This window comes from Lissotriton helveticus, chromosome 5_1 (genome assembly GCF_964261635.1).
Source record: "Lissotriton helveticus chromosome 5_1, aLisHel1.1, whole genome shotgun sequence".
Lineage (NCBI taxonomy): Eukaryota > Metazoa > Chordata > Amphibia > Caudata > Salamandridae > Lissotriton > Lissotriton helveticus.
The window spans coordinates 520,415,828-520,431,491 of NC_136065.1; the positions used below are offsets into that span (position 1 = coordinate 520,415,828).

General features: G+C 46.7%; 1 protein-coding gene across 4 annotated transcripts in view; it reads right to left on the bottom strand.

The window, feature by feature from the left end:
- The window catches only part of ZBTB40 (zinc finger and BTB domain containing 40), a 267,262-nt gene that overhangs the window by 200,575 nt on the left and 51,023 nt on the right, over positions 1–15,664 (bottom strand). For all 4 annotated transcript variants that reach the window (XM_078642855.1, XM_078642854.1, XM_078642857.1 and 1 more), the window contains exon 5: positions 12,660–12,802. In XM_078642855.1, coding sequence (XP_078498981.1) covers positions 12,660–12,802 — 143 coding nt within the window. The remainder of the gene's footprint in view (positions 1–12,659; positions 12,803–15,664) is intronic.

Here is a 15,664-nt window from a genome sequence, read left to right on the forward strand (position 1 = left end):
ATAAATATACAACAACCACCCCATACATTTTACCACCCACACTATTTACAAGTCAGGTACTTCCAACTATTACGTTGCAATGAGTAAGTGAAAAAGCGGTAGCACCAATACTGCCTCGGAACACAAGGGCTCTAGCTTGGACTCTCTTCTAGAAAAAGCGGTAGGCATCATCTCTAAAGAGACTGCCTAGCAGAAAGACATTTATCCCTAGATAATTCTAGCTGCATCTGAGGTCTCTGGATCCAGCACACACATTGGTGGCAACTCCCTGGACCCAAACCGCAAGACTGATGAGCTGGATTGCTCTTGTTTGAGTGAAGATGGACCCTTAACTAATATTTAAACAAAGGGCACATGGGCCTGAATACCAATGGTTAGCAACGTCAATCCCTCTGTGAACACTAGTAATGTGCTGCCGAGGTTGGAGGGATTGACTTCTACATGGGACACTTTTGAATCTTAGGAGTGTGTCTGAGAGTTTTGTGAGCCCATTAGTTGAACACTTATGTATTATTGAAGGGGCAATCACCAAACTAGATATTCCCTCTCAGGTCTCTATCGTAACTAGGTAAAAGAATGCCTACCCCTCCAGCCTCTTATCACACTCAGCTTCTTACTGTCACCCCCACCAATCTCCTCCTTGGTACAGCCTAATGGAGTTTACCGTTTCCCTCACCAGCACTCCCACTTCAAATGATATTGTACCTGAGGTACAGGTATGTAGAGTCCTCGTCGTATATATAATTTAGACAGCACACAAAGGCCACAGAGGTCTCATGTGAATGAATCTACTGGGGCTGAATGTCAAACTATCCCATCCACCTTTCTTAGCCTACAACCCAGAAGCCAGCCCATTGGTGGCAATTTTAGCTAACATCTTTATGCCCCCATTAGAATCGTGCGAAAAGACTATTCATTTTAATAAAAATAAAAAAGGATGCCATTGGCTAACCAAGAACAAGGACTTCAATATCGCTCACTATGAGAATATTGAATGTGTTAGGAAAGTGGCCTAAGTAGGCTATTCAGCAGAAGAATTCAAGGGCGATTGTGTGGTCATTCATTTTAAACATCATAATCTGGCCAGGAATCTCCTCCCATCGAGAAACTTTTAACCCCTTCTCAACCAAGAATATCAGTCTATTACCTTTGGGATTTGTTTGTCACCTGCACGGTTCCAGAGTGTTAAAACTCTGCTCCCCCAATACCTTTCAGTTCCATAGAGACCCAAAATCTATATCAGCCACTAATTGATTTAAATCCATTGGACTGACAGACTAGAGGGTGGGCTACGGTGGGTTCTACTTCTGGTCTCATAATTGGGGAGAATGGTCCTCAACACCAGCCTGTCATGCGCACCCATAAGCTGCTCAGTGCAAAAATAAAGAGTGTGAGGGCATCAGAGAGTGTTGCTCTTTGGCCCTCAATAAATGGTCACATTTTTGCAGTTTTTCCCCGATGAGTTTAATAACTGCCTCTCCAATAGATGTGAATTGCAGGTTGCTTGAGCATTTCAGGCATGGCCTAAAAATGAAGCAATAAGGACCAGTGATCTAATATTAACAATGTTGATATCATCATATTGCAGGAAACATGGTCTATGGATGTATTAACTTGGGATGGATATGTTAACTACTATTTGCCAGCAGCACCCTTCTTTTCAGGATGAGCTATGGTTGGTCTTGTGACACTTTTAAGGTTATTACCCGATAGTAAGGTTATAGCAGTACCCCTATCTCGCATCCAATTTTTAGGGATTATCTTCTCTAGGCACGTTAACTTTTTCTATAAATATTTAAAATGATGTTGCTCTATAAATAAGTTGCATAGCCACTTTGTTTTAAGTGCTTGGGATACTCAGACATAGGGACAACGTATCCAACAATGTTTTAACCAAATGTAGGGTGGGTAGCTTTAATGTCAAATAAGGAAGCAGTGTTATTTTTCTGAACCTCTTTTCAGTGGGCCCTTAGAACCTTCCTACCCAGTTATGGAAACCGGGGGTGGGGAGTGCTTTGCAATATAGGCAACTGTTCACTATTAACCTATGCAACATTACTGAAATATCAGGGGAGTATGAGAATCAAATAGCAACTTTACCAGGATGTCGCTGTGGGACAATTGTTGATTACAACGCTGTTTTCATTCTGGGAGGGAGGAAGGAGCCACGGACTGACGGAGCTGCCCTGCCAGCTCTCTATCCCTCGGGATACCGCTACTACCGCTACAGCTGGCCGCACCCGCTTCGCGGGTGCCGCTTCGCGGCTTGCAGCGAGGGGCCAAGGCAGAAAGGCTGTTGGGCAGCTTAAACACCAGCAGGGAGGATTGCACCATCTGCAGTGGGCGTGTGCAGCAGGGACTCGGAAGACCAAGAGTCCCTGCGCCGCTCAGGTGTGCTCGGCCGCGCCCCCAGAGAGACACGCCCCCCGCCTGTCCAATAACTAAGGCGTGTGCTTCCACTTGCCGGCGGGACAACCAAAACGCTGTTTTCATTCTGGGAGGGAGGAAGGAGCCATGGACTGACGGAGCTGCCCTGCCTGCTCTCTATCCCTCGGGATACCGCTACTACCGCTACAGCTGGCCGCACCCGCTTCGCGGGTGCTGCTTCGCGGCTTGCAGCGAGGGGCCAAGGCAGGAAGGCTGTTGGGCAGCTTAAACACCAGCAGGGAGGATTGGACCATCTGCAGTGGGCGTGTGCAGAAGGGACTCGGAAGACCAAGAGTCCCTGCGCCGCTCAGGCGTGCTCGGCCGCGCCCCCAGCGAGCCCCCCCCCCCGTCTGCAACGGCCACTACTTAACAGGATTGCTTGGCGCTCAGCGGGACGCGAGCGAAGCCCGGGCAAAGGGCGGGCCCTCTGTGGCCCTCAGAGGCCAGAGGAGACCGGACCAGGCCTGTCCTCTTGGTTTTGTTTGCTTGTAAGGTAAATGCTGACATTGATTTTATGCGTATTAACATTTGCTCACTCTAAAAACCCTCGCTACGGACCCTACTTCGAGACTGTACCTTCATGTCATGTAAGATGGCTTCTAAGAGCTGTGGCGCACAGAGGAGCGAGGTCACGGGGCCCATGGATTGCTATCTAGAAAGGGTAATTTTACCTATCACTCATGAACTAGATAGTTTAGAACAACGCTTGCCCAGAGATAGCGTGCTCTGTAACCACCCAGTCACACAGACAGCCGAGGTAGCATATGGATCAGCCTTGCTGAAAGAACTAAATGATCTCTGTAAGACCCAGTATGTAGCAGCAGATTATGTAACTGAGCAACTCCATGTTTTGGTCAGTCCCTTAGTAACTCCTAATGCCCCGCCCACTACGCCCTTACTGATAGATGTCAACACACCTGATGCCCTTTCTCCATCTCCACTTGTAAAACTTAATACCAATCATATAGGGCCCCTTAACATCCCACCCGCCAAAAGGAAGCGTCACGGAACAACATGCATGGGGAGTGAAACCAAACAAGGAAAATTTTGTCCAAATTCCCTAGCAACTACTATACTTACCCCGATACCAGCTAAGATACACAAAACTCTGGAATCTTGTGCTCCTACCTCCCAGGCCAGTTTACTGGACGTCATAGAACGGTTGGTTACTTCTATCATATCCCCACTGATAGTAAGAATAAACAGTTTAGGAGATAAGCTCTGTGAAATTGAGACGTCAATTAATGCCAGCACGTCACTAATAAAGAACATGGCAGAACTCAGCCAGCAACCTGTTCGAGCTGCCACTGTGGTGCACGAATCACCTACTCAAAGCAATAACTGTGGGAATAAATCAATAGTTGCACACAGGACGGAACGAAAAAATTTAAACGTAGTTAGCCACTCCACTACACCCCAGAGGTCCAACCCCAAAGTAAGGTCGACCCAGGCCCAACACCTCATAATGGGATAGCTGATAACCAAGGCATCACCCCAGGCAGAAACGAACACATAAATCTACCCCCAATAGCCGCCCCTTTTGTATGTGTCCTCTCGGGAGTTCCACCACTTAAGAAAGGAATATCGGAAACACAGCACGACTTAAGAAATAAAGTCATTTTTTGGCTAACGAAAAACAGACCCCTGCCATCTCATATTGACGGCTCGATAGTAAGTGTCAGAAGGGTGGGTTGGTTGGGATCGCTCCCTAAGGATACCAAAGGGGATCTTGTATTGGTAAGATTTAGAAATGAACGTGTCGTCCCTTATTTACAATCCTGGCAGCCCCAATTGGGAGATGGGCCAATATCTACATGGCAATTACATGACTTTTATCCCAGGGCGTTTTCCTCACCCCGTCAAGATCAATAGCAGAGAGCAACCATCACTTGGTCAGAAATGTATATGTACAAAATGGTTATCAAATCAATTCTAAATTTTGCCCCGAATCGGGCGTGGATTAGCTTATATTGATTAACACAGGGGAAGCCCTTAGCTGACTCTTGTGAACTTAACACGCTCTAAATATTAAGCTCTGTAAAATGTTGATTTCTTTTAATCGTGTAAATAACTATTTTAGTGAAATGTAATTATTATGACTGTTCTGAATAATTTGTATGCTTTTATGATTTACATTTTTTAAATCGAATAAAGCTTAATTGATTTGATTACATTATTTCAAGATCATTTCACACTTCAGTCTATTTGGGGAAAACGAGAGTGCATTCATTAATCATTACTGTAGAGTTTTAGTCCAGAGTTAACCAGATAATTTACAGGGGCCTTCCAAGAGGTGCATCACTGGGTTAGCAGTTAACGACAAGGGGCTTTGGGTCAGTTGGAAGACTGCTGATATTCCGTCACTCTTCAATATCATCATCAGAGCTCAGTCAGTCTTAAATATGTGTTTGTCATATGAGAGTAACTATGGGTATTTGATCATTGAGAATTATGTTATCTTTATCTGAGAGAGATGGTTTTTTGGGGTGGGGGGGGGGGGGGAGTTCCAATTCATTTGTATTACAATGAGGGCTAGGCAGGGCTGCGTCCTCTCACCCATATTTTTATTGTATATAAATACTCGTAATTTTTTTTCCCCATTTTACACTTCAAGTTCATGTCCACGGTGCATTCAAAACTGCTCCCAGTTCAAATGTACACAGACAACGCGGTTCTAATGTCAAGGATGCCCAATAGCCTTACAAGCTAAATTGACAGTTGTGTACTCTTTTTGGATAACCTAGACCTGGAGACCAGTTTTCCCAAAACATACCATATGGTTTGCGGCCTTAAAAACAGTAAGGCACAACTTATTTGTATCAAGGGAAAGAATTTAAGGCTGGTCAGCCACTTCCCATATTTGGGAAATACCTATGCCTCCTCTAGCACACGGTCACATAGCCTTGCGCAAAGGTTCAGGTGCAAACTGATTAAGGACCTTCTTGAAATCAGTAACCAAAAGTGCCTTCTGATTTTAACATTCAGAGCAGCTATCTGGGGATATCACAGCCTCTGGGTAGAAGAAAATCGCCTCTACAGGTGCCTCCTGCTGTTACCACCTAGTAGTCCCCCACTACTTGTTACATAAAGTACTAGAACTAAATTATGTGGTGGAATGTGGGAAGCTAGCTCAGTGTGAACCTTGATCACAAACCCATGGGAGAGATCGATGTTAACAAGCTTTCCATTGGGCACCATCCGCAGCCACCTTAGTTTTCCACCCCAAGATAATTTGAGTCGGTCACTAAATTAACTTGCTCATGTGTGTAAGCTTCTACACAAATATTGCTGCATTTTGTATTTTCAGTAAATTTTACAATCCTTTCACATATAATTTTTTAAACCCCCTTTTTTTTAGAGCAATAGGTTTAATAAGTGTAAGCCTGCTTTTCACTTCTTAATAATGTTGAGCACCCCATTAATATATAAACCTGTTGGTAGGTTTTTAAAATATGCAATTCGACATTGCAAATCCATACTTTTTTAATTGCATTTGGCTTATTTATATGGTTGTAATTTCATATTAGTTCATGCTTCTTATTTTTTAAATTGCTCTTTTATGATTATTTGTATTAAATAAAGATGAACTGAAACTGTAGTCCAATGAGAAAAACTAATTGGGGCTAAAGAAACAACTACACAAGCTGCATAAATAAATTCTCAATAATCTGGCTGAAAGAATAGAGTGGCATCACAAAAGAACTGAAGTTTGTTCCTGCACAAAGAAAAAATAATATTTGTTGGTTGCTCAAGGTAAACAAAAGTCACATGCATGAATTAAATTTGCCTCCATAATCAGCTGCCAGTGATTTCTGGCAATACACAGCATTTAGAAGAATATGATTTAGCACAGACGATAGCCATTACATTGAGAAGCTGTCTTGACATTACACATGCAAGAGAAAGTGTCACAAATTCCACGAGACCTAAGGTAGATATACAGATTTCAACACACTTGTGACCCGTGGGGGGCGTGGCTTGGACGCCGATGGGTGAGGCGGCGTGAGCTGGTGGCTCCGTGCCCGATCCCTCAAATATCCTGATAAACTACACATCGCGCCGCTGCTTTCGAACGCCGAGGGGTGGACTGGTGGCGGAGACAGTCCCGGACACCCTCGGGAGATTTGGAACCTCTTGCGCAGCCTGAGGCGAGCAGCACAAGAGACGGGCCTTGAAGACGAAGGCGACGACAAAATGGCGGACGGGACCGATGCCGGTCGACGTCCCGGAACGATCTGAGATCCCTTCCAAAAGTGAATTGAGTGGCTGTGGGGACCTGTGGCCTGGCCCTGCGCCTACAAGGAAGGTGGTTCAGAGGCCCTGAGGGGAACACATTGGAACCCGGGTTGTCGTGATGATTACGCTGGAGGTCTAAGATGGCGGCTGGAGGGCGTTGACGAGGGGACCCTGATGCCAGTGCTCGGCAGCAAGAAGGTATCTTGGACTGGAACAGCACCTGAACGGGCTGGTGGGGACATCGCTTCCTGGAGAGAGGGGCCGTATCCAGGAATCAGCTAGAGTGGTCTGAGACGGTGGACTCGGGGACTGGCCTGCTAGGCGACCGGGAAGTGCTGCGACACACAGTCAGACATCAGGACGAGGGAGGAGAAAGCCCTGCGAGGCCCATGAGCAGGGAGACTGGCGATAGTGTATGGCGCACTGGTAAATTGCGACTATGAAGCCGAAACTCAGAAAAGACGACGAGACAGGCCAAGACTCCTCTCGTGGGGCGGAAGGGGGTGCAGATGTGGCGCAATCGGAATCGGCGCTCCATCAGCATCTGGATCAAATCTTGGCAGCCATCACGGCCACGAAGGAAGCTCTACAGACGGACATTGCACAAGTGGCAACGGGGCTAGGGTTATTAAGAGCTGATCATGCGAAGCAGGCGGACAAGGTGAAGGCGAATGAAGAGGCTCTGAAAGATCTGGTACCGGCCCAAGCTGCTACGGAGAATTGCATATGTTAAGTTGGGGCACGCGTTGGAACGAATCGAGCTGCTGGAGAAGAGAGCAGAAGATGCGGAAAGCAGGAATCGCCGTAATAACATACGGGTGGTAGGCCTGCCGGAGGAAGGGGAGGACATGGAGGCCTACTTGGAAGAGTGGCTTAAGACAGTGGTTGCACCGGAGGGCCTGTCCCCCTTTTTCACGCTTGAAAGAGCGCATAGGGTTCCAGCTAAGCCCCCTCTACAAGGTCGCCCACCGAGACCTGTGGTGGCGAAGCTGCTTCATTATAAGGACAGGGACGCACTGATACAGCGAGCTCGCATGATGGGACCCTTCACAGTCGAGAACAGCGAGCTCGCATGATGGGACCCTTCACAGTCTAGAACAGCAAAGTCACGCTGTTCCCGGACTATACGCAGGAAATCCAGAGGCGCAGGGCCTCCTATCTGTCGATTAAAAAAGAGCTCAGAACAGAAGGAATCCAGTACTCGCTGCTGTTTCCGGCCAAGCTGCTGATCATCGTGGATGGTGCTACGCAGTTCTTTTTTGCCCCGGATGAAGCATGGACATGGCTTGAGTCGTACAGAGCAGGCACAGACCGGAGAGGTCTTGAACATTCTGAACTGTTTCAGTCATCGCAAGTGCGTAAATCCAAGAGGATACGGAAGAGGATCAGATCTCTGCGGAAACAACAAAAACGCAAATGGCGGCTGACAAGCAGGGGGCCTTGGCTGCGACGATCACGGGTTCGCAGAAGACGGAATCGGAGAGGGGCACGGAATCGGACGACGGCAAAGGCCGATCGGACACTGAGCTCTCTGAAGCGGGGGGGGGGGGGGGGGGGTTGTGGGAGTTGAGTGGGATGTTGACTGTTGGGGAATTGCTGGTGGTGTGGGTGGAATGGAACTCCTGAGGCGGGCGGATGAAGGCGATGGGAGCGTTACCTGAGCTACGATGTATCACATGGAACGTAAGAGGTTTGAACACTATGTCTAGGAGGCACAAGGTACACGCATATTTGGTGAGGAGGGGGGTCCAGGTCGCCTTGCTGCAAGAGACACATCTCACCAAGGTGGAGGGCCTAGCGCTTCAGCGTCGATGGAGAGGGCAGGTCTTTAGCACGGCATATTCGGCCTTTGCCAGAGGAGCGCTGATCTGGGTGAGAGCGGGAGTCCCTTTCCAGGCCACGAGACATGTTTTAGATCCAGAGGGCAGGTTCGTGGCGGTGGAGGGTAGGCTATATGGGAGGGATGTGGTGCTTTGTAGCATTTATGCTCCGAATATAGAGCAGGCGCGCTTTTATGAGAAGCTATCGGGGACATTGGCGCAGTATTTGGCAGGTGCTGCGATAGTGGTGGGAGACTTTAATGCGATTACAGATGTTGCCTTGGATAGATCGCATCCTCCACTGACAGCGTCTCCGGTTAGGAAATTGGCGAAAAGTAGATCCGAATGGCAGGACAGCTGGGGGCTGGTGGATGTATGGCGTAAGCAACATCCCCGAGATAGGGATTACTCCTTTTTCTCTGCTATGCGCGGCCTGCATGTTAGGATTGACACAATTCTTTGCTCCAGAGAGATAGCACAGATAGCTGCGCGTTCTGAGTACCTCACACGCACTGTTTCGGATCATAACCTGATGCTCCTCTCGCTTACCTGGCAGCGCGCGCGCTCAGCGATTCCTACCTGGCAGCTCCGGCCGGAAACGCTGGATGACCCGGTGTTTCGGGAGGAGATACGAGTGGGAATAGAACATTATTTTGAGGACAATCATGGGTCAGTGGGAACAAGGGCGTTAGAATGGGATGCCTTTAAAGTGGTGGTGAGAGGATTGTGTATTAGTAAATACTCGGGGGTCAGGAAGGTGGTGCTTAATGATGTGATGAGAGCAGAAGAAGGGTTGCGAGATCTGGAGAAGCGTAGGCCGGATGAGCCGGACTTGCAGGAGCAGCTGCTAGAGGCGAAAGAGAAGGTAGCAGTAGAGGTGGAGAGGCTGCGCTGCTTCGACCACAAACATTATTTGGCGAAAACGCATGCGGAGGGAGATAAGGTGGGAACCCTGCTTGCAAGATTGGCGAGTCCTGTGCCGAAGGGCAACCCGGTCTTGTGCGTAGCGGATGAGGCAGGACAGTTGGTTTACTCTCAAGCGGAGGTGCTGGCCCGGTTTCGGAGTTATTATGAGTCCTTATATAGGAGCGCACTGGAGGTGGAGGAGGCCGATATTGAGGGGTACCTGGATGAGGTCCCACTGCCTCAGCTGGAGGGTGAACAGGTGAAACTACTAGATCAGGATATATCGCTAGCTGAGGTGCGGGTCGCGATAAAGCAGATGGCTCGGAACAAGACTCCGGGGGTTGATGGACTACCTGTTGAATTTTATGCGCAATATATTGATGTTTTAGCACCTCGGTTGTTGGAGGTTTATATGGAGGCTGGGAAGCGGGGACGCCTTCCAGCATCCATGAGAGAAGTGTTGATTATACCGCTGTTGAAGTTAGGACGTGGTCAGGAGGATGTGGCCTCTTACAGACCGTTGTCCATGTTGACGGTGGACTACAAGATTTTGAGTAAGATTTTGGCGACCCGTCTCTTGCCGTTTATGACCACGTTGGTACATAAGGACCAAGCGGGGTTTATTCCCACTCGGCACACTGCATCGAACATCAGGAGGCTATTGCGGGTTATTGAGGGTGGTCAGCCTGACTCCGAGAGGCCAGCAGTACTGTCTGTCAACATAGAAAAGGCCTTCGACAGTTTGGAATGGCCGTTTTTACATTGGGTGCTTGAAAGATTTGGCTTGGGTGAGAGCTTTGTGAATTGGACAAGAGTGCTGTATGCTGCGGCAACGGCTAGGGTGCGGCTGGGAGAGGTTATATCCACCCATTATCCTGTGTTGAGGGGAACGAGACAGGGATGTTCGCTGTCCCCGCTTTTGTTTGCGCTGGCCATGGAGCCGTTTGCGATTCAGGCACGCTCGGGGAGGGTTTACCGTGGGCTCCTGTTGAAGGGGGCTCCGCAGTATGTGTCTCTATATGCGGATGATTTGCTCCTTTTTCTGGAAAACACCGAGATAGCTTTGCGAGCAGCGGAATCATTGCTTTTGAATTTTGGACGAGTGTCTGGCCTTCGGGTCAATTGGAGTAAGACGTGTCTTTTCCCGGTCCGCGAGAATCTTTGGAGCTAGGCGAGTTGAGATGGGAACCAACATGCTTTACTTATCTAGGGGTGAGGATCTACCATGAGAGTGCAGACCTGCTGGACGGGAATATCGGGAGATGTATAAGCGCTTTGAGAGGATGCGTGGCGTTTTGGTCAACCCTCCCCCTGGCGGTGGTGGGGAGAGTAGCGCTGCTCAAAGTGGTGGCTCTGCCCAGATTGCTTTATTATTTTTGTACTTTACCGGTCTGGGTCCCCCCGCGGGTTTTTAAGGAATTGAGATCATTGATGGTGGGGTTTCTGTGGGGCTCCGGGAGACGGAGAGTAGCGCTGACCACATTGATGAGACCTAAGCAGGAGGCCGGAATGGCGGTGCCCGATTTTGAGCTTTACTATCTGGCCGCTCAGTTGCAGGTTTTGACGCAGGAGATTGCCGCGGAATTCAGAGGCCCGGAGGATAGGAGGGGATTAGGGATACAACGACACGTTCTGTCCTACATAGTTATGCAGCAGAGGCTCGATCTACGTTACCTTACAATGGAAGAGCGAACGCTGCAACAATGCTGGGCTAGGAGTCTGCGCAGGGCGGATGTGGTCCGTCCCTACGCGCCCGAGATTCCCCTGGGGATGCTGACGGCGCTTCCACATGGTGGGGACTGGTCTCCCCTCTTAGACTGGGAGGTGTTAGGAGTCCAAATGGTAGGAGATTTGTATATGAACGAGAGCTGCTATCGTTCCAAGCGTTCCACGCCACATTCGCGCTCCCGGAGGGTAGCTTCTTGCTTCACGCAGCGGTAATGGCAGCGGTGAGGAACCATTGGGGCAAGGGACAGGATGAACCGGAGACCACGTTGGCTTGCCAGTAGCCAGGATAGCCGAAGAGGCTGAAATGCCAGAAACCGGTCCCCGGTAGCTGGTCTCCTTTCTGGTGAAGAATTGGCTTGGTAGTTTGGTCTGCCCTGTTCCCATGATGCACTGGGCCAGGGACAGACTAATTTGCATATAGCCAGGTTCTGAGCTGGGATGGGGCAGTGAGATAAATAACGGTGATGGATCAAGCCCTGATCTTTGGTCTGGGTAAGAGTGGTCTGCTTAATTCAGACACTCTGTTCATCACCACCCCCCCCCCCCTTTTCAGTACGTGGTGATGGCAGCGGAGACCTTCAAAGCCATTACTTGCTTACATCAGAGGATGCTGAATGAAGGGCTGAGTCCGTTGCTGGAACTGAAATTGAAATGGGAGACGAGTGTAGGCCGTCCTATTCCTGATGCGACATGGGGCAAGATCCTGGGGAGGGCATGGAAGGGTAGTAGGAACGCCCGATTTCAGCAGGTACAGTTCTTTATTTTACATCGGGCGTATCTGACTCCAGGGAAGATGAAGAAATATTTCAAAGTACAAGCGGCGGCATGCCCCAGGTGTCGGGAAGAGGAGGTGGGACTGGACCACATGTTGTGGCATTGTCCGATGATGGGGAGCTATTGGGAGGAGGTGGGTGCTCTTCTAACTGAATTGACAGATAGGCAGCGGACATATGACATGGTGACATGTTTGCTGCACTGGTTTCCACACACAGCCAAGAATAAGATTACTAGTAAATTCATTGACCTGGGGTTGCTGTTAGCCAAAAGGGAGATCACTTGGCATTGGAAATCAAGGGAGGGGCCATCTAGTAGCCGCTGGCGAACGGAGTTATGTAAATGGGCCAGCATCGAAAGTATGATTAGGTTCCAGCAAGCCAAGCGTGGAGGAGGAGATAAGGCACTGGAATTGGCGAGAGCATGGGAGGCTCTGCTCCAAGCCTTGCTATTGCAACGAGCGGATGATGGAGAGGAATGAGTACTTGCGGGCATGTGATCATCTATAAGGGGAAGTGTCAATGATGACCTGGCGCGCTGAGAGTTTCAGGTTTTTATGGTAAAGTGCATTTAACCACACCACTGCAATTGGGGGGGAGGGTATGATTGGGGTTTGTTCAGGATACTTAATGAGACAGGTTTCTGGTAAATGAAGAATGTAAGAAATGTTTTCTTTGTATGATGGAAATAACCAATAAAATCTGTTTTCAAAAAAAAAAAAAAAAAAAAAAAAAAGAAAGTCCCACTTGTGACCCGTATTTAAGTTACCTTCTTCTCAATGCTGCTCAGAAATCCATCTTCTGCTGTATCTAAGCATTCTATGATTGGGCTCAGCTCTGTTATGCTCTGTACAAGATCATCTTTATGCTCAAGGAGGAGACCAAACAAAGCTGTGCTATCCTCCTGGCTTCCTGGGAATTATAGATTAGGAAAAAACAGTTAAAACACAATTGTCGTTAAACAGCACATATTTCTAACTCTAGGGAAAAGATATCATGTAACTTATTTTAGCAAGAATTAAAAATATAGGGAACAATTTTATTGTGCAAGACCACAGCTTTGCTCATGGAAATCGTGCATGAAATCATTAGTGCTTTTAAAACTCTGTAAAAGGAAAACTTATTTTAAATAATGTAAACATTCTGAAAAATAACAGGGTCGTTTGGGAGGAGGGCGAGGAGGCATACAGGTCTGTCGCTTTAAACCTTATAGCTAAAATAGTATCTTATACTATGCTTTGCCAGAAGGAATCCATAGATTTATATACTTGGACTATTCTATCTGCATTCCATTTAAATTGCATTATTTTACTAAACATATTACCAAATGGCATCAAGGACAGGAAATAGCACCTTTTATCATTTTCAAAACATTGTTGCTTTTAAACATTTGCAAATTTTAAGGCCATCACAATAAAAACATAGAATCCGTAAGAACAATTAGGAGTTGGATCAAATTTTTGGCTAATACTTGGGGGTGCTGCTCAAAAGCATACCTTAAAAAAAATGGAGGAAAGTATGTTTCAGGTAGAAACTAAGACAACCCTAATGTATAATTTAAATATGTTAGATAGGCAGATCAAATAAAACACTCAACTGTTTTTCTTAGGTGAGTGCAATTGTCATTCGGAGGTGCTTGCCACTGTTTAATAGGGCCGTCACTGGCAGGTTATGGCTTTTTGCCACCACAAAGAGATGCCTTTCTTTTGAGGAATGCTGATATCTCCTATACAATTATGGTCACCTTTCAAGATCAGCAGTGGCTTCCTTTCATAACAAGTGGTGGGGCAGGGGGAAGGGGAGGAGGTGGGTGAGTGGTGGGAATATAATAAATTAAAAAACACTTACCTGCTGCTTCGCTGCCAGCTGATGTCTCTGGATTCTTCTGATGGGGTCCCTGCACAAAGCACAGGTTCCTAGATGCCAATCAAGATGCTGCTCTCATGAGAGCAGTGCCTTGATTGGCCTGAGCGGGCTTGTTTAACATTCGCTCAGGTCCTAGGAAACTGTGCCTCTACTCCACCCAGCTGTACAACACAGGTCGGGTGGAGCGAGATCAAAGGGTGCACAGAGGTTTGGAAGGCCTTAGGCAGCTAGTAAACCATCATGCACACTTTACAGTGTGCACTACTGCTCATCATATACTCGTCATGCCCCGGGCCGCCCAGACTTGGCTAAGTGCAGCGGAAAGAAAAATACAATGATAATAAAATCATGTTATTATAATTTTATTTTTCCTGCTTCTTTCTGCTGCCTGGCACTCAGCAAGGGGTGGGGGGAGGGCGACGCTGCTCCACCATAAAGGAGGAGCCACCGATGTTCAAGATCAAAAATGCGTCCCATGGAATTAATTTGAAATGCTCCCTGATGACTTCAGAATGCCCTCTCTCTCTTTTCCAGCTTTGACAGTTTATTTTGCATTTGTTAACCTTCTAAAATGCTCCTACTGGGGATGTATTACACATTTCCTGAATCTCCAAAAGCCCTGACAACTTGTCACGTTTTTTCCTCCAATCTGAGATAACTCAAACACATTCTCTACCCAGTTTTTACCTACCAAGTTGTCATCTTCTGATGCATATCTATTTATAACAACTTTTAATTGAAATGATCGGATATTCAAATGTATCTACACTATTGGCTGTATGCCAATTAAGGGTCAATTGTTAAATTACAGAAAGCTTTTCAATCAATAAAATTAAAGTCTTTACCTAGCATAAAAACTATCTATACCATTTACTACATTAAAAAATAAAAACTTTTAAGGAGAATCCATCGTTGGGCATTCAAGAGCCATATTTGCAAAGAAAAGGATGCAAGTACTGACCTCGTAGAGCTAAAAACAGAACTTAGTCGATTATTCCATGATACAATCATATATGATGTCAATGTAACAAATGCACTTCAAATCATTCAGCCTCACCCCACTTGCTAGTTTAAAAATGCAAAAATAAGGATTAATCGCCGACCAAAATCCCAGTATTTTATTTCTTAATTGATGATCAGATCTTCTTCTCCAGTCTATCCCTAGCGCCGGGAAACCCACTGTGGGTAGCTGTGCGCGGTAAAAGTTCAAATAAATAAAAATAAATAAATAACTATTTTATATGAAGGCAAACTTCACTGTCATTGTCCTCCTAGTGTTAGTTAAACCAAAAATGTTGAGTCAATGTAACCCCGATCTTAAGACTGACTCACAGAATATCCTGATTTCCTGTATCGTACTTTAGCTGTTCTAACTGGCTGTTCCTATGTAGACATTCAATCCTTAAAACCTGGTTTTACAGTGGTCTTGCTCGTGCACATTATCACCTCATTCTAATACAAAGAAAAACTCTTCCAATCATTATTACTTTTCAAAGAATGCAAAAACCCAAGAAGCAACATTCCAGCCATGAGTGATCCAGACACAGGACCTCACTACATCTGAGCAGCTTGGACATCAGTGGTGGTGGTAAACATCGACAGATGTTTAAAATGTTTGCTGTTTATTGAGTTTCAGTCAACTGGGATATAGCTCAAATCTTAAGAGACCACTAGTCAAAAAACATAATTTGGGTGGTTAAATAATTAAAGTGATCAACCTAACTTAAAGTACTAGAAAGGGTTAGACTGAGATACAATGTAACTCTCTCGAGTCAGTCACCTGCAAAGCATGATTCTTTACACTGTTTTTGTCTACAGTGATCATTTCAGTTTTTTCAACATGCACAGTAAGTTTATTAATACAGTATTCATTGAGTTCATTTAATTTTCTCTGAAAGTGAAGAGGGG